This window comes from Andrena cerasifolii, chromosome 2 (genome assembly GCF_050908995.1).
Source record: "Andrena cerasifolii isolate SP2316 chromosome 2, iyAndCera1_principal, whole genome shotgun sequence".
In the NCBI taxonomy this organism is placed as follows: domain Eukaryota; kingdom Metazoa; phylum Arthropoda; class Insecta; order Hymenoptera; family Andrenidae; genus Andrena; species Andrena cerasifolii.
The window spans coordinates 9,349,459-9,369,215 of record NC_135119.1 but is presented as its reverse complement, the minus strand read 5'-3'; the positions used below and the strand labels follow the sequence as shown (position 1 = coordinate 9,369,215).

General features: G+C 35.9%; 2 protein-coding genes across 4 annotated transcripts; both read left to right on the top strand.

The window, feature by feature from the left end:
* The first annotated feature begins 220 nt into the window (after positions 1 to 220).
* LOC143366490 (amine oxidase [flavin-containing] A-like) lies at positions 221 to 2,707 on the top strand. Its single transcript, XM_076807605.1, has 4 exons — positions 221 to 246; positions 348 to 821; positions 2,081 to 2,221; positions 2,584 to 2,707. Exons 1-4 carry the CDS (start codon positions 221 to 223, stop codon positions 2,705 to 2,707), a joined length of 765 nt encoding a protein of 254 aa, XP_076663720.1.
* A 927-nt stretch (positions 2,708 to 3,634) lies between these two features.
* Positions 3,635 to 18,621, top strand: LOC143378638 (P protein). 3 transcript variants are annotated; one of them, XM_076830509.1, is made up of 18 exons: positions 3,635 to 3,798; positions 4,537 to 4,641; positions 5,929 to 6,085; positions 7,085 to 7,159; positions 8,325 to 8,457; positions 8,633 to 8,705; positions 9,474 to 9,664; positions 10,230 to 10,336; positions 10,484 to 10,643; positions 11,598 to 11,669; positions 11,771 to 11,902; positions 13,065 to 13,319; positions 14,451 to 14,585; positions 15,382 to 15,576; positions 16,201 to 16,434; positions 16,533 to 16,791; positions 17,364 to 17,457; positions 18,245 to 18,621. In XM_076830509.1, the coding sequence occupies exons 2-18, from the start codon at positions 4,551 to 4,553 to the stop codon at positions 18,330 to 18,332; spliced, it is 2,451 nt and encodes an 816-aa protein (XP_076686624.1). In that variant the 5' UTR covers positions 3,635 to 3,798; positions 4,537 to 4,550; the 3' UTR covers positions 18,333 to 18,621. The 3 variants fall into 3 exon arrangements, with proteins under 3 accessions (XP_076686624.1, XP_076686625.1, XP_076686626.1); XM_076830510.1 differs by having other exon boundaries at positions 4,534 to 4,641; XM_076830511.1 differs by having other exon boundaries at positions 3,635 to 3,802.
* The last annotated feature ends 1,136 nt before the right edge of the window (positions 18,622 to 19,757 follow it).

Genomic DNA, 19,757 nt, shown 5'->3' with positions numbered 1-19,757 from the left:
AACTGATTTAATCGAGGATAATATTATACTGATTTAAAATATGGGATACACGATTTCTGATCGTGTAACATTTTTCACTCGTTTTAGTGTGTAGATTTCTTTCGCGAATTATTGCCATACTATTGTCAACTACAAACCGTTAACTGAATTAATAAATTCGTGACAAAATATGAATTTCAAAAACATATCAACAATTACGAGAAAGAAAGCTCTCAAAAAGATGTCTCCGAACATTTTACGCACCCTGTAGATTAACGCTACCCTGTCCGTACTTTTTACTCTACAATTAACAAACCCAAGATACGTTTCGTATCGAATCAAATTTATTGTTTCGTTTTCTTTTACAGGTGCGAATTTGTGATCGTAGCTGTACCTCCGCCAATGCAGAATCGTATTGTCGTTCATTCGCCATCGCAATATTTATTATTAAACGCGCGAAACGAGTACGCGTCAGACGAGAACGTATTCTTTAATATGACTTACAAAACGCCACCCTGGGGTAACAGTTTCTCAGGGGATGTTATGACTACATGGGATTCCAGTAGCAATCTAAATACGGCGTATAATGCGACGCATAATGATATGGGGCAATTTGTACTTGCCGGGTACCTTGCTGAAGTTAATTCCACGCACACGCAAGAAAAAGGATTATTTAGTACATTAAATGAATGTTTCGAAACCACCGAAGCCTCGAACTGTCTGAAGTATAGAGAACGTAGTCACTATTCGTCAAACGTGAAAATTGGTAGCAGTCCAATGAGCGTTATGAAGCCAACTGCCAATATCAATAGTATCAATTACATAGGTGTTCCTACTGGAAGGTGTGTACACGTTTTAATTACTAATATAAATAGGGACATTTCTTAACGTATCCAGACAGTCGGCATCTTTTACGTTCTATTACTTTTAACGTGAATACGTCTTTAAAATCCGAGATATTAATAAAAAAAATTTTAGTATGTCTGTTGACTTATTCCGACATATCGCATTCCACTTTTCAACTTGTTCTGCATATTAGTATTGGTTGGGGCTAGATTAGCGCGGAGGGGCCCGTAAATCGTGGTAGCGAACCGCTGTGAGTTTGGAGATTTGAACTAGAAACTTGTGGATGCGGTCCATCCTATTGTACAGGGTGGATATCTCACCATATCAGGGTCAGCACTCTAGGGGTGATTCTATGGGCCAAAATAACAAGAAAATATAAAATACAACTTTTTAATATCGCGCTTCGCTTTCGAGAAAATTGGCTTTTAATTTCAGCTAAATACGCGTGCCTCTTAGGCGCCTAAGGGCTGCGCCGAGGTAAGGGGAACGCGTCTAACTGTGATTAGAACAAATTGGTGGGGGGTGGCAGGATGGATCCCCGTCAGGGCTACGTGCACGCAGTTCAAAAATAGAGTGTAAAAATATTAACAATAATTTGTTATTAATACTTCGGAAACTAATAAATACCCAAAGTTACAATTTTAGATTTAGGGTGCACACCCCCTCCCCACCCCTCCCCACAAACCTCCTGCCGATCGAGCACTGGAGCCATTCGGAAGTATATCCAAATTATCCTTGAATATTAATATCAAAGTTACTTTTTCAATATCCGAGTATTCACGCCAAAATACTGCGGTTTGTGTCCCCGACACAACTGACCCGCTTTTTTTTCTCGTGCGGCAGACGGTTTTGGAAAAAGGCGGAAAAAGTAAAAAAAAAATTTTATTTTACAAATTTTGAAAGTTTAAATCCTTCTCGAACACTTTTTATTTATGACGGCAAATAAAATGTAATTTTTATCTTCGATATTTTTGCGAATTTCGGTCTCACATTTTCAGGAAACATTCATGACATATTGATATGCTTGAGCACTGAAAATATGGAAAAACAATTTTTTTTATCTTTTTGGCATATCTCGGTATATGCCCCTCCCCCTTAAATGTTTAAAGAATAGTCCTCGAAAATAAATAATTACAATTTACAGATTATACAAAAATGTTAACTACTTAGCACTTCAAGTAAAAAGTATATTAAAAGGAAAACTACAACACAGTACCTTGGGATATTTATAATTAATAAGCATTTGTTTTACAAGGATCTTCTTCGCCTCAAGCGAATACGCTGTCAATTGGCCAGGAACGATAGACGGTGCAATCGAAGCTGGCGAAGTCACTGCCTACTCGATCCTTACGAGGATTAGACCACAAGCACTTACCTCTTACGAATTAAGCAGAATGTAGGTACTTCAAGTTACACTAATAATATTTTTATTAATTACAGGATTAAACGTAAATGAATTCTATTATTAAAATACTTGTACACAGATCCCAATCAATGCACTATCTCACAGATAATATATAACAACTTATATTCAATTACATTCTATGATAAACATTATCATAATATATAATAGTTTTATTAGAAATACTGTGAATAGGCTCAGCTCTGTTATCAATTATACACTTGTATAAATAGCAGCGAAACTTTTTTAACAATATATTTTTGTATTTGTTTTTTTTTTTGTGAATATATAGGTACCTACTTTTTATTTGGATCATATATTTGTGTACATCATTTAATTAAAAACTATTATGCTAGGTGGCCGCCACGCAAAAGGGAGCAACCGGTACCTTTCGCGATACGTGGTATTCAGTATTTAGGATTAATACTCAATATTGCTGTCCTTTTATTCTTCCTGGACAGTACTTATACCAACACATAATATACTTTCTGTAATGCAAAAAGGGACCATGAAATAAAACATTTATCATCATATAAATTTTACTCATTTGTCCTAAATCAGCGCTGTCCAGCGTAGTTGAATGATTCTTTATAAATGATGCACTCAGTGACTTGTTCATCAAAGCCTAGTTCAAGTTCAGTGCAGTCTAATTTAGTTTTATAGTACCATTTTCAAAGCCGCATTCACATCGTTTTTTTCTGTTTAATTTCGCACATTTTTCTGCAGAAAAACAAAGAAGAAAATCCAGAGGACTTTAATTACAGGAAAAAATTAAAAAATAATTGGCCGGTAGGTACTGTAGGACTAGAGGGTGGCCGGCGCTGCACGACATGCGCGTAAAAAAAGTTTTTGGTGCGATGCGTAATATACAAAGCAAACTGCAAAACCGGGGCACTTATGTATACCTAATAGTCTAAAAATAAAGTACGTAATATGACAGGATTATTTAATTACCTGAAAAATAAAAAATCAGCTATGGAAAATAACTTTTGTCGTACGGAAAACCAGCGTAAACGTTAGACGTCTTAAAATTCTGGTAATACTGATGAAAAAAGAACGTTGCTCAGGACTATAGTATTTATTTATTTCTACATCGATAGTGCAGTTAACTAACATTAGAATCGAGATCTAGCTTTGGTCAGCAGTGTACGCTGCCCGGCACTGTAGGACTTTCCCCTACCAGAACAAGCCTGTTGCAAACAGTGCTGAAAGTTATTTTGAAATAAAAAAATTACAATCTGTACGATCCTATATTCTACGGTTGCGTTTCAAAGATGAACCACGTGCGACCAAATACCGGGACTTTGATAACTGCGAATATGAAACGCTATTTAAGTACATACATCACACGTAAACACATGGACGTTAAATTCGACCCCTACCAGGGACAGGCAAGTTGAAATCGCGGGACACCAAACGCAGTTCCTTACCTTTACACTTTCCGTTTAGACGTAAATAGCCCGATCAGAATTGCAATGTTCGAAATTCTTTGATAATTTATCCATTTATACAGTGCAACTGTGCCGCCAAGGGCTACTCAAAGTGGCAGTTTTGCGTACAGCTACTTCGTCGTAAGTGATACTCGTAGCCAATTATTTAGAAATGTTTGCCTCGGAAATATTGTCCAGTCTTCGTGTATACCAGTTCTACCAATAACGTTGATCATTCGAGCATTCGAAGACCGCCGCACTGACTTTCGCAAGTTAAATGAAGGATTTCTAGTGATTGAATAATAATTATGTACACGGTATATAGCGAGTATATTTATATTTAGTGAAATAAAGAGTGGTTTTATTTATATAGGTGTACGGGTTTCTGACAAGTGGCAACGTGTCGCGGTATGCCCGTGTTTCAACTGTCAATTCAAATAACTATGCTCTAAACTGAAAGTCATTTTTGTTCAACAGATTTCTTTGCTCTCGATTCAGTAACAATAAATTCAGATCTTCCCAAGAGTAAAATAGATTTTTAGCATTTGATAAAAAGTTGCATGTCTTCTGCTACTCACTTCCCACCTCGCTGGTGTTTGGGTAACTGCAAAAAAATTTAGTGACTGCATTGATGACCATTGCACACAGTTGAACATTCCCAAGTGCCTGATTATATACTTTCTTAGTACAAAGTTGGTCAAATTCTTAATACACTGCGAATAAGCCATACATGACTGCAATATGCAATTTCTTTACAACTCAGGGGGTGCAGAATTCTAGAATTGCCTAAAATATTTAGTGTCACATGGTAATGAAACAGATAAAAGCAGCTAATTAATGGTTTCTAATGCTAACTAATGAAAATTAATTGACAAGTAGGCCTGACCACGAACATGTCCCCAAACGACACGAGTGAAGATGAAACAGGATTGCAAACACCGATGTTTCTCAGGAAAGGATCTCGGTGCAGTCGAGGAACACCAGGTACGTTAAACCATGTTCCCACAGACATAACGCGCGACGTAAATGACACTGACGACCCTCTTCGATGTTCGAAAAACGACCTTTCTCAAGTTTCTCAAATGGATTAAAGAATATATAGAACGGAGAAATTTGAATATCACGTTCCCATAATTAATTATTCATTATACGAGAACGAGAAGTGTTAGAAATATTATGATAGTAATCAAACATAAATAAATATTGAAAACAATAATAGTGTGCCATATAAGCATGTATATAAAGTGTTAGTAGTAAATAGGTTTATTTTTTGCCTTTCGGCCTCGAAATGGGGTTGCATGTGCTGTGTGTGTAAGTGTTTCTGGGACTGTTAACTCAAGATTGTCCTGCCGTTTTGACTTCTTCCTTCATCTTGGGCTTCTTTTCTTCTCACTTTCTTCAGAACCATACGGATCCACTCTGCTCCTTCTTCTTCTCCCTTTAGCATCCCTCTTATTGTTGAATTTTCTCTTTCCAACTGCTTACAGTCTTATAACAGTGACCCAGCGTCTCTCTAGCCCAGCGCTGTCCAAGCTGGCTCCCGCGGGAGCTTGGGGTTCTCCCACTCTCGTCCGCGTTGTCAGGGATACCGCGCGACGCTGACCGCGAAGACGCTAGCCGGGCTAGCCCGTCATGGCAGCCTTCTTAGCGTCGCGCGATCTCCTTGACAACGGAAGGCGCGCTGTGCGAGGGAAAGATTGGAAGGGGAAGCAGGCGCGTGAGGGGCCCCTACGCTGGACAGCGCTGCAGTAGATTAAAGTAATATCTTCATAACCCTTATTAATTCGAGCTATAAGAACACCGACATAACGTAATATCTTTTCATAAAAATTCCAATATATTAGTATACGTTTAGCGTATAGATTCTTGTCTAATAATATTTTGAAAACTGTAATAAAATCCGAAAACCGAAAAAATTATCGGTAAATATACCGGTATTGGCATATATCGGTATGGCGTCATATTTGACGTGCGTATTTCGGTTTCTATAAAGGTTTTGGAGATGGAACCGAATAAATACGGTATCATACCGGTAAAGTAGTTTCGGTAGAAGTCCCTGGCGAAAACTACTTTACTTTTATATAAATAATAGGCATTTGTATTTTGTATATGAATTACGCTTTAAGGGGATCGTTTTAGACACCTGTCCCCTACATGCTACGTCTGGGGCAACTTCACTTTTAGGGTTCACTTACCGGTAGCTTATAACGGGATGCAATATGCACATAGCAATTCAATCTTTTCGTTCAACGTTTATTCATTTCGCTACAGGAACTCCATCATCTGTATCGAGCTCGGTAATATTCGGTCAGATTCCAGAGGAGGTACTTCGTGTTTGGAGTCAACTGCCAGAAGCTATACGTTTGGACCCTAGCTTGGCGGTTTTTCAAAGGGAATACGATCGAGTTCATGAAACTGCCGCGGGAAAGTTGGTATTTTTCAAACACGTGCTATACAAAAAGGAGAAAGGAAAATTGCTTCTTGACCATCCTCTTGATCATCCAATAAAGAGATTTCAGTGATTTTTCGTTTTCGAACAATTTAGATAAATACATTGCTTTACTAACTGTCCACGGTTACGCGAAATTATTTCGAGATAGGTATGCTTCAATTAGGGCTGGGACTATTTGTCGAATTCTTCGGTATTCGAATATTCGAATACTTCAGTTGCTCAATTATTTGGCCAATATAATTCGAATATCCAAGTATTCGAATACTATTCGAATATTTAAGTATTCGAATACTATTATATTCGAGTACTCAAATATTCGAAGTTTATTCGCAGCATTCGAATACTTGTAAAATATTCGAATATTAAGGATGTATTGGACCTATCTTCAAAATGGTACCAAGTTGATGAAAATTTGTGAGACTGTACTTTCGAATCTTCCTGATGTGCTCAAAAAATTTTAAACGAATTCACTAAACGGTTGCTGAGTTATAATGATTTTAATTTTCACTGATTTTACACGTACTCTTATGGAAACATACGACCTTGACAGATAAAACAGCTGAAAAAATGTTGAAGAAATGGTACCAATGTTTTCAAATTTTGTTTACATGTAGTATATGGGTAGATGAAAATATCTGCGAAGTTTCAATTGTTTTCACTGCACCGTTTTAAAGAAATAAATTACAACTTGAGAAAATTGTGAAATCAGGGCATTTTCACTGCCAAAAGTTTAGCAAATAATGCTTGAGAAAGCATTTGTAAAGTGGAAAATACCTTCCTGGGGGTAGAAATAAGACATCAACTGTCGTTCGAGTTCCTTACATCTAGATTTACTATGCATAAGACGTACTTAGATATTCAAGTATTTCAAGTTTCGTATACTTTTGTTTAATATTGTACGTCCGATACATTCTTAAATTATTCGAATAGTCTCGGCCCTAGCTTCAATTATTTTAAGTACTTTCCCTTTTATAGGTCGTCAGAGGGCATGAAAAAAGATTGTTTGATAGTTAACATGTCTCTTGGAAAACAAGCTGAATTGCCTAAGAGGTAAATATCGGTAGTGCCACTTTTCCACAAATGACCTCAGAAATGTTTGTACTGAAATCATAACAATTTAGGGATAGTTTCTGTTTGGAAAAAATATTTTATTAATACCATATTTATTTATACATATAGAATAGATTTCTGTTTTGTCTTATTTCAAGCACACATATACGAAAATTTGGTAATTATTTACTTTAGCGATTGCTCACCGATTTTGATGAAATTTGGTTGGGGTCAGACTAGCGTAGGGGCGTCCGCCCGGTCGCGGGCGCGTCAAGCGTGGTAGCATATCGATGTAAGTTTGGAGATTTCAACCAGAAACTCGCGGATGGGCGCCCTTGAAGGAGGGGCGCCCCCCCCCCCCCCTCTGAATCCGCCACTGTTCTCAATAGTAATTGAAAATAATGTTGAATATGATGTGCACTTATATTTATTTATACTAAACCTAACCCAACACTACCCTAAATTATAACACTAAAGCAAGAAATTTAAAAAATATTTTTGCGAATATCTCGGAAACTAAGACCGAGCGACGGTAACATGTATAGGAAAAAGTCGTTCAGAATCGTGTCCCCGACAACGTATCGAAATTTCATCAAAATCGATGAGGAATCGCTGAAGTAAATAACTGCCGAAAATTTCCTCCATAATGTGGTATAGGCTTCGATACATCTGGCGGTAATTCACCTTTTTTATAATTAATATCGTAATTGTTTCCTACTGGTGTGCATAAATCAGTTATGCAACATGTTAGCATATATTCAAAACAATCCGCCAGTTTGATATAAAACCAGTAAAATGCAAGGACCCACAATCATTCTAAATAATTGATTCCTCACTAATATGGAACTTCGCTATAAGCATGTGATATAATAATTTGCAATCTGTTTCAATGGCAGAGTCCAAATCTCAATGCGCTTTCGCATCGTTGGATGCAAATATTATATTAGCAAGTTTCGTAATTAAAAAAATAGATACGGGGATGTTCAGATATCGTCAATAACTACTTGACTCACTTTTCTTTTGTGTAATTTTTTTATATGCCTTCAGATAGAATGTAATCGTAATATTTTATCGTACGTTTAAAAGACGATACTCGGCGAACAGTATAAATATTTTTGAGCCCCTAATGTTATTGTTCTAATTTGATGTTACGCGTTGAAATTAGATCACGGAATGAAGAGATCACCGACGAAGATATGCAGAACGATATTACGCAAGCGCCTCATGAAATTAAGCAGAAACAAATTTATCGCTATACGAAGTTGATTTTATTGTCTTGTTGCTGGTTCATATTCACTGTAAGTTTACTCGGCCAATAAATTCTTTTCATAAACAATGTCAATTTAGATTTTGCTGATTCTATTCGTTACGCGAAAAGATTCTTCAACTGAAAGTTTGGTAATGTCAACGAGAGGCACATAATATAATGTTAATTAAATAATGTGGCAATGATATAATATTTCGTGATCACAGGCACTACTCGTCATTAAAAGTGAGAAGGTCGAAACGATGCATCAAATCTCAATACCGAAACAGCAGATAAGAAGTATCCTTTTATTAATTAATAAAAAGTGTTTCAACGATAATACGATACCGGCGAAAGCTCTGAAACACTGATTCTAGATGTCGTTATTATAGTCCAGTGAAATTATGATCTATCTTCGGAATAAATCCGGTCAAGCTAAATATTCAAAATAATTTTTTGAATTTCCGGGTTCAGGTTCTTCCCCTGTCAAAAATATGAGTGTTGAAACTTGGTAACCCGACATACACGAAAATGATAACTCCGACGAAAAAAACTCATACAATCTTTTTTGTAGAGAATTTTCCAAGCTATAAATTTCATATTAACTCTTTTTATCGCAAAACTGCTAGATAACGAGATATTCGCGAAAAACAGTTTTTATTTTTTTTTAACCCTCTGTAAAATTTTTAGCGGCACTCGGTTCAATGGGATCTTCTGAGATATTGTTTAAAAGGACCAAATAAAGGCTCATACCAAAGTTTAGCTTGCTGGGATTTATTCCGTAGATTGGGCAGATTTCCATCCAATTTCACTGGACTAATCGTAACTTACCAATCTGAGATTTAAAAGAAACATGATAAACAAGTTACATTACGATCAAAGCATGATTTGACATTTCTGTTTTGTACCATTTGTTGTTGATGTTACCTATCTCAGAAATAAATACAGTAATTATGATACAATTTTGGAATTTTTATGATAAACACGCATTAGACGCGATATTCCTTTACCGCATAATCGTACACCGAAACATTTCCCGATTGTGAATTGCTCCTTAAATTATAATAGATTATAAAATGTATGGCGACATCTCTGGCAAACAGATTAGTGTAACGATAGAAGGTTCACTACTTCCGTCAAACAAATTAGACGACCATACGAATGTATCTGAAAGATACTTAATGTTATGGTTAGAACTACTAATTGCCAAAGGAAACGATACTGATCAGTCTTCATTTGGATACTCTAAACAGATTAAGGTAAAATGCTTGTAGAAAATACTAATATTCGTAAAAATACTCCCTGTCATTTAAGAAGGAACCTGCCGACCGACGAGTGTAGACCGGTTCTGCGCAGGTTGACGCTCATTGGTGCCCGGAGAAGCCACTATTGGCTGTACCCCCACCAACGCTTTTTCGGAGCCAATGAGCTCACTCTACATGCGCGAAACGAGTTCCTTCTTAAATGACACGGAGAATAGATACATGTTTACATGCATATTATATGTATATAGTTTTTTTCTAGTTTTGTTAAATAAGATATTAAAAAATAATAATATAACGGTAAAATTAATGACAACAATATTTATTACAAAACCTCCCTTCAAAATATACAAATATGTCTAACACACACTGTGTTTCTTCGCGTCGTTTATCTCGACTGTCTTAGAAATAATGTACCGTGCGAAATAAATGAATTTCATAATATAAATTTTCAATCTTTTTGAAGGTGGTCTTGTTTATTAGATCCCCCAAAAATAGTAAAATCAAATTCTTCTCATTCGTGTCTCCCTGTTTCTTTAAATTTCTGGTACTTCGTGCGTAGAACATAAGCAATGTATGGGTGTTGCCAGTACTTCCGGAGAATCTGATGGACCTTTTCCCTGGGCAGAGGCACCATAAGACGTTTAAGTTGGAGAACGTTGATAAAAAGTACGTTCAACTGACTCTACTTAATCAATAGCAATGCTTTTCAAGCTCGTTGATTATGAATCTCTGATAAAAAAAAAATGTCTTGATGTACGACATAAATTATTTAAAATGCTACTGTCTGAAACATTCTATTATCTTATTTTATAGGTCATTAGAACGAGGTATGATCTCGATGAACTTAAAAACCAACCTGGAATCCGGTTTCGCAATTTCCATGGCTTACGATTTATCCTCGATAGACAAAGATGATGGTATAGTGTACGCTGCAATAGTTTTACTCGGGTTATACATATTGATAATATTCGAGGTAATTACTTTACATGATATCTATTAACAAAATACGTTATCAATTTCTATAAAATATTTCAGTACAGGTGAACACAGTATTGTCTCGTTACGGGCTCGGTTTGGTGTACACGATACGGACTTTTCGCTATCCCCACCACTTCTGTCTCACTCTTGTCGGGCGATGGCGAGAGCGAGCTTGAGGCACTGAAAGCGAGCGAGGACGGTACGCCTGACACTCAAGCGCTTACCGTGAGCACGAAAACCGCTTCGCAAAATCTTGACGCAGGCCCGGTTCACGGTAAGCGCTCGCGACCATCGCGCACGCAGTGTTCCATCTCGCTCCCCCCTTCGGCCAGAAAGAAGCGAGAAACGAACACTCGGAATTAGGGCTCCCTTCACGATACGGGCTCAATGCCGGTCCCGACCAGCGAACCGCTAACGAGGCAACACTGTAATACAACGTTATTTAATCACTCTTTTCTGAGAAATCAATTTACTGCCTTCTAGTGTTTATTATAACACACGACTTGTGCAGTTACTCTTCTAATACGTATATTTCTACAAAAATAATTCCACAATGTATTTCTCAATATTAAAATATTTCAAAATAGTTAAAATATTACGAAATATTTCTACAACAAAATAGGAGGACTTTGAGGTATTGTACCAGTTTTGGCCATTACTTAAAAAATATAATATTTTCCCGTGTAAGCAATAAATGAAACCTTATATTTCTGGCGGTATACTAAAGAAAATATTTATTATGTGAAATTCTCCACATAATAATGATCTGCAAGCAATTTAAAAATAAGATAATTATGCACATGGCCAAAAACAGCGCAATGACCACAAACGGTACATCTACCCTAACACGAATTAACGTGTAGCCAAAGAATTGAAGCTTATTGCCGACTTATTTATTGTCAGTACACTACAAAATCAATACAATACTTTCATAATTATTTGATTTCAGGTTGTACATAGAACTCTTGCCGCCATGTTAGCGTCCACCATGTCTATTGCAATACTCGCAGCTCTAAATGAGGTATTTTAAGTGGATGTAACGAAAAGAAATACGTAAAAATGTAACGGGCATTGTTTATTGAATATAAGTAATTTGCGTGGTAAAACAATTTCGTTTCACAGAGGCCAACGATGGGAGAATTGATTTCTTGGATAGACGTCGATACATTGATGTTATTGTTCTCTATGATGATACTTGTTGCTGTCGTCGCTGAAACGGGCATATTCGACTGGCTGGCCGTGTACGCTTATAAGGTAACATTCAGTTCAATCAAATAACATTTGCACACCTGCAAATGACTTATGAGGTCGTGTCTATTTAGTTGGCAGGCGAAATAGAACGTGATTTTCGGGAATTTTTTGTGGAAAATCTAATGTATATCATTTGCAACTATTTATTTATTTTAAAAGTACATATATTCAGCAACTCTCAGTAATTTTATTATAGAAAAATATTAAAAAATGAACGAATAACAGCCACTCTCGCGGAAGCTGTTTCTATGAAGGCGCTGCGCGGTGAACACGATTTTTCAATGTCGGAATTCTTCGTTAATTAAAAATAGAGTTTTCATCTAAAACAAAAATCCTTCGTTCACGTACCAGATAAACTAATATATTATCAGAATCTTCTTTACTTTTTGACTTCGCACGATCCAGCTCAGAGAAATCCTGCTCACCGCACAGCGCCTTTATAAAAACAGCTTCCACGAAAGTGGCTGTTATTCGTTCATTTTTTAATATTTTTCAATAAAAAATTACCGAGTGTTGCTGAATACATGTACTTTTAAAATAAGAAAATAGTTGCAATAGATATACATTAGATTTTCCACAAAAAAATCGGAATATCACGTTCATTTTCGCCTGAGAACTAGACGTGATCCTGTAAATGTTTATTTTATAGTAAGTAACATAACAAAGGACTCTAGTTCAAAATGGCACATTTTTGCCCTTCCTGCCAATGTAAAATGTTTTGCAAATTGTGAATCTATGAAATTTTGTAGGAAATTCTCTTTAATATACTATTTTAATACAAATCTTAATGTATGAAGCAGAAAGCTTCTATATGTTTGTGTGTTTGTCTGTCGCCTAAAAACTTTCGAAAGATAAATTCTGGGATCACGAAATGTGCCTCAGTTCATTATGTTTAACTAAACCAGATGAAAGTGATCATTTTCACAAAAGAAACTAAAAAAAAAAATTTTTTTTATAAAAGCAGAATCTAAATTTCGGGCGAAGCCGAGTAGTAAAGCTAGTATTTCATAAATTACAGTTTAAGTACTTACTTCCTCAGTTAAAAATTCTAAGTTATACTTAGTTGAAGTTATACTAATTTACTATGTGTCGGTGCGTAATCTGGTATCGTTTTTATAATATCGCCAAGTTCAATGTTGAAATTAACTGTAACTATGACTTTCAGATAACTGGCGGAAAATTATGGCCACTAATAAGCACACTGTGTTTCTTCGCGTCGTTCATCTCGGCTGTCTTAGATAACGTTACAACAGTACTGTTAATGACACCAGTGACCATCCGGTTATGCGAAGTAATGGAAATAAATCCCGTGCCGATATTGACCTCCATGGTGGTTTTTTCTAATATCGGAGGCGCTATGACACCAGTAGGGGATCCGCCAAACGTAATAATCGCATCCCATCGTGATGTTATAAGTAACGTAAGTATTCCTTTGAATGCTGGCAAAAATGTCTAACAATATCGTGTTTATTTAAATTTTATACCGCGCGGCGCTAACCGCGAAGACGCTAGCCGGGCTAGCCTATCATGGCAGCCTTCGTAGCGTCGCGCGGTCTCCTTGACAACGGGAGGCACGCTGGGCCAGAGGAAGATTGGAAGGGGAAGCAGGCGCGTGAGGGGCCCCTACGCTGGAGAGCCCTGCTGTAGTTATAGTGCCTATCCGAGATATAGTGACTTAGGTGTGAAGTCCCTTAGCGGGGTCTTACCCGACACCCTGTGGGGTACTGGCCGCTCAACGTGCCCCCCCCCCTGCTACCTCTAACAAGACCGTATTTAGAGAAGACCACGACAAAACCGGGGCCCTAACAGAGAATAAAACAGAAATTGAAGATACGGTTTATCATTATTAAAAGACATCAATTAAGCTTTGCTACTGGCTATTAAATGTTTTCTTATATTAAATACAAATACATTTTGGTAAGGTATATGTACTGCATTAGAACAGTGGTGGAGAATTTTTGAATCAATATAATAATTAATCAAAACTTAATTGATGTCTTTTAACAATGATAAACCGTATCTTCAATTTCTGTTTTATTTTCTGTTACAGCCCCGGTTTTGTCCTGGTCTTCTCTAAATACAGTCCTGCAAGAGGTAGTAGGGGGGCACGTTTAGCGGCCAGTACCCAGCAGGGTGCCGGGTAAGACCCCGCTGAGGGACTTCACACCTAAGTCACTATATCTTGGATAGGCATTATAACTACAGCAGGGCTCTCCAGCGTAGGGGCCCCTCACGCGCCTGCTTCCCCTTCCAATCTTCCTCTGGCCCAGCGTGCCTCCCGTTGTCAAGGAGACCGCGCGACGCGTATTTTTATTTGTGTAATCTATAATATTATATTGTGTTTAATAAGAAACTAGTACTGGCTACGTATATTGGAAATAAATAGTACGTATTTCATTTGACGCTCAGATCGGGAAAATTATTACATTGAACCTGAATAAATAGTATGAAACTATCGAACTTTTATATACATTTAAATTTATTTCAATTGTACGATTATTCAAACATATTCATTGTTTACGGTAAATCAGTTGATCTGTATTTTTTTTAGGGTGTCGATTTTAGTACATTCACAATACATATGAGTATTGGCATTATATTAGTACTAATCATAGTCTATGCTCAGCTACGATTTATCTTTCGTGATGCATCTGTGCTTAGATTCGACGAGCCGCAAGATGTACAGGTATTTATGTTTTTTAATTATTTTCATTGCGCCATTCATGTTGTGCATACCGAAGATACCTCTGCAAGAATCGTTCAAACTACTTTTCATAAATAATCCTGTCTTCTTTGCCATATCAAATTTGAAGTTCTCCTTTTTAAACTCAACGCACTCGAAATGTGAATTTGTAAGTTTCTGGAACTTAAGCCATTAGTTGTAGCATAAGGAAAATTACGTGCAATTGAAAAATTAATTAACTGGGATAAAACTTGAGTTACTGCTGATGCTAATAATGACGATGATTTGTCATATGTTTTAACGATAGAATAATGTTTAAAAGTTTTAAAACATATTTTCAATCACTAATTTTATATTGTACTAGCATCCCTCGTCTCGTCTTCGCCCAAAATATTAGCGTGACTGATTCATGATCTGTAATCTGCAATCTGTAAACTCGACAGCCCTCGGCCACTTATTCCTGCCGCGGTGCTGTTTTGCAAGCGAGAAGCGCTCGCCCGGTCGCCACCTGGCGGTCGCATCCCGAACTACTATTATTTAAAAATCAGTATTTAAAAAAAATAAAAACATTAGAACCTTCCTCTCGCCAAGACAAACAAAGTGATGTACCACACTTGTGCGTACACTTCATATTTACTGAGAAACCGCATTTCAAAGTATGCGACTTCAATTTTATATAATAGTATAGACTTCATGCTAATATATTTCACAGACATACAAAAATAGATGATCCAGGACGTTTAATTGTATTGTATTTCACAAAATATGTTTCACAAATTTCTTCGTTAATTTATTCTAGGAATTAAGGCATGAAATTGCCATTTGGCAAAGAGCCGCGGCCAGTTTGTCGAGTTACAGTAAGGATGAAAATTTAGTAAGGGAAACCTTATTAAAAAAAGTTCAACGGTTACTCTCGCAATTAAAGAAGAAGTTAATGACGGGTAGCGTAGCGCTCGAAAGATACAAAACTACGCTGGAAGAGCTTCAAGAAAAGGTAAATAAGAAATCAATACAGATACTACAATTATTCCAATGTATTAATGATGTAAATCGTGTACATCCCGAAATATATGCAGTGGCGTACTTGTTTATTTCTTAAGGTATGCCAAATACTTACACAAAATTATTACAAGCAAGGTACACTTCGACATTTAGAAAAATATAATTCCATACATCTAAATATGTTATCGAGTTACATAGTCGCATTATTTATGGTAATGTTACGTATACGTACGAAAAAATATAAGCTGTGTACTAATTATAAAAAAAATGGTCAAAATGAGAACTTTTTGTTATTCAAAGTGAATGATTAATTGATAATTGTTTACTTATTATTACACTTATAAGTGTAAAATAATGTTGACTTTCATAAATGAAAAACGATTATTTTCTACACACAACATTTAAACAAGTTCGATCGTAACTGTATGACAATTATCAGATTCCTGATTAGAAATTATTTAATGTAAACTAAATTTTGTAAATGAGTATTCGCAGAATCGATCAAATGGTTCCAATTGCTTGAACTAGTTTGTGGTGTTTTATAGAACTTATACAACAATCTAACATTTTCAATTGAGATTAGCAAACACTGATTACATTATATTTCGTTTTGCAGTATCCAATTCGAGACAAGTGGTTACTAGTAAAGTCTGGCTTCACATTATCGTTGGTGATCACCCTTTTCTTTCTGCACAGTATTCCAAATTTGCATTTATCATTAGGCTGGACTGCTTTAGTTGGTGTTCTTTTATTACTAATTTTAGCAGATAGCGCAGATCTGGATGGTCTTATGGCACGAGTGGAATGGAGCACCCTGTTATTCTTTGCATCCTTATTTGTTCTCATGGAGGTAATAAATACTTCTATATTATATTTACCATTATATTCAAAACACCATTCGTAAACCACAAAAGTTTAAATTTCAGTGACATTTTCGACACGTTGCAGGCTCTTTCACGACTAGGTCTAATCGCTTGGATAGGACAACAAACGGAAATAATTATCCTATCCGTGAATGAAGAGTCACGATTGGCGGTTGCTATTTTACTGCTACTTTGGGTGTCAGCATTTGCGAGTGCATTCGTGGATAATGTGCCTTTATCAACCATGATGATAAGAATCGTAACTAATCTGGCACGCAACCGCGAACTTGGACTGCCACTGCAGCCGTTAGTATGGGCTTTAGCCTTTGGCGCCTGCATGGGAGGTAAGAGGAAAATGATTTTCAAACTATTATTATCGATTCGAAGAACCAACTCTTCTGGCGATATAAATCACTGTTAATCACATCACTGAGAAGACCATGGAACTTGTCGATGTCGTTTGTATAAATCATTTGAATAATACAGGCTGTTCGACTATAGGTGGACATTAGGGTGGACCTTATTTTTCGACCATCAGATTTTCCTAAGAAACATTTAAGTTTACCCGATAGTTAACGACTAAGTTTTTAATAAGTCGACAGATAGGTCCCATATAGATAGCAATAATAATTGTTTCATATTGTTGCACAATTCGATATAAGAATACTTCTTATGATTCTTGTTTGTAATTCAGCGTATAAAAACACTGTACACTCCTACTGTAATTGTACATTGAAAATACAATATGGGTATAATTGAACTTTTCATACAAACTCTACGAATTTCATATGTTGCTAGAACGAATCTATCCGCGATGTTATTTATTCATTGAAAACGCACCGAATCGTAAAAGTTCAATGGATACCGGCAGGTACTATTGTTATCTCTGTGGTTGAATTGGTGGATATATTTGCAGGAAATGGTACATTGATTGGAGGTACTGCTAATGTAGTTTGCGTGGGTGTAGCCGAGCAACATGGATACAAATTCACTTTTATGCAATTCTTCAAGTAAGTACCTACACCTTTATCGTATTTGTGTACTAGGGTGGCTCTTATTTTTAATGTTTGAATTTTCGTCGCAACATCCCCCAGAATACATAGTTCCAATTAATAAACACTAATCTGTGTAAAGTTTGAGCACGATTGGATACGGGGAAAAGGAGCCCCTGGGCCATTAAACATTTAAATAATTACTTAAAAGCGCGCAAAGTCGATTTTATTTTATTATCCTCTAAGTTATTGATCGCATAAAAAAACATGTAAAATAAAAGTTGCAGATCTAGACCAGAAGCATATTTTATATTCTATTACTTTTTCACGTTCGACAAACAGTTTTCGAAAAAAATCCGAAGAACTGAAAAAAGTTAACAAATGTTTTTTTCTAATTTTGAACGTTTAAATGCTTCTCGAACACTTTTTACTTATGAAGGCTAAACGAAATGTGTACTTTTTATTAGTAACTATTATCGTTTCGTATACACAGGACTGGGACTGTGTAATTACTACAATGAGACTTATTTGTCATTCAATTTGCAGAGACAGTATCATATCACTCCAGTTTATATGTGACAATTATGAAGTAATTAAATTAAATTTAAATTACCTAAATCGCAATAAAGTTAATTAATCGAATACACTGCGGCAGACATGTTTTGGGTAAAACTTGAAACTGCAGATCGAATAACAAATCGCGGATAAATTAAGTTCTCTCCACAAAAATACGCGACTAATTGATTCTTTGTTGTCGTAATAATTGCATTAATTCGGCAAATAATTTTCGATGCGTTCATTTCAGAGTGGGCTTTCCAATTATGCTAACGAGTAATATGACAATAACCATATACTTAATGATCGCTCATGTGCTTTGCAATTGGAACGGATAATGTTATCGTTTCGATGTGCATTTAATGTAAAAATTTAGTCACGTTTTGGAAGGTGTCCGAAGGTATACTCCTTGTCATGTGTGATCAATATTATACACGCAGCAGTAGTATAATATACAGAAAACGAGTAATCATTTTAAAATTATATTATTTATTTTATTAATGAATACTATCGCATGAAACTTATTGCGAAGATCACTTTGCTGTCTTATTGTAATGTCGTATGCCAATCATTTGTCACAAAATATTATACATGGTACAACATCTGCTCGAGTAATCAAATATAAAAGAATATATTGTTATACTGATCGTTAGCGATAGTTAATTGCTATCGTAATGAGACAGCAATTTGGGAAATCATTAGATTGGAGATTTTTTTAAATATCATTGTACAAGCAATGAATATGTACAACATTTCTATGATAGATTTATTTATCATCTTCGCATGTTAGATAAAAATTTGTAACCGTTTAATTTTTATTTGGTAACAAATATCGTGAATGTTGAGAACATTGAAATATTCGCGTAAAATAAGGTTGAAAGGTGTTTCACAGTTTTTAGTAAATCAAAGTTCATAGTCAAAATGCGCCAGTGGGGAAACTAAAAATACCTTTTTAGCTCATTCAAATCCAATTTTAATTTTAAAAATTACATTACACGCCGAAACAGTTCAAACTACAATAGATGGAATTACTTCATGAAGCAGGAAGGATAAGATTGTAAAAAAAAATTTTCATATTTTCTTTTATTTGTTGTATTTCCATTATACCAAGTAATTAAATGAAACTGGACTTTGTTTTTAATTATTTCGCCTTTCTTTCACCTAATAAATGTAAAACAAATTAATAGAAATAATGAAATTCAGTGTTATATGTATAGGTATTATGTACATATAACAACAATGTATGATTATACATGTACACTAAATAAATTATAAAACTCCCAGCTCCCAAACTGCTACGAAACTGGCTTTCGTGCCTAACGTTCCTGTACAACCCCACATCGTCATTGTCCCCAAATACCGCTACCCGGGACGTGACAGTGCATAAAAGGGCACACCTCACTGATTTTGATGGAATTTAAATATGTTGTAAAATTCAACATTCAGAACAACTTTTCCCTATACATCCCAGATAGCACACAAACGTCTTAAAGACGTCTGTTTCAGACTTTCAAGACGCCTCAAAGTTGATTAGCTGCAGCTCTTTAAAGAGATATTAGAGATATTAAGCGATTTGTTTGTGTTTATTAGAATTAATATCTTCTTTTAATGAATTTAAGTATTTTGAGAAAAGAAGCCCTGTCGAGTAGCTGTTCGTTCCTGTTCTCAATATTTTCTGATCAATATTTTCGTTTCTTCATAAAAATGAAGAACGTCTTGCGTAATAGCGAATGATCGAGACCATTTTTTGGCATAACCAAGTT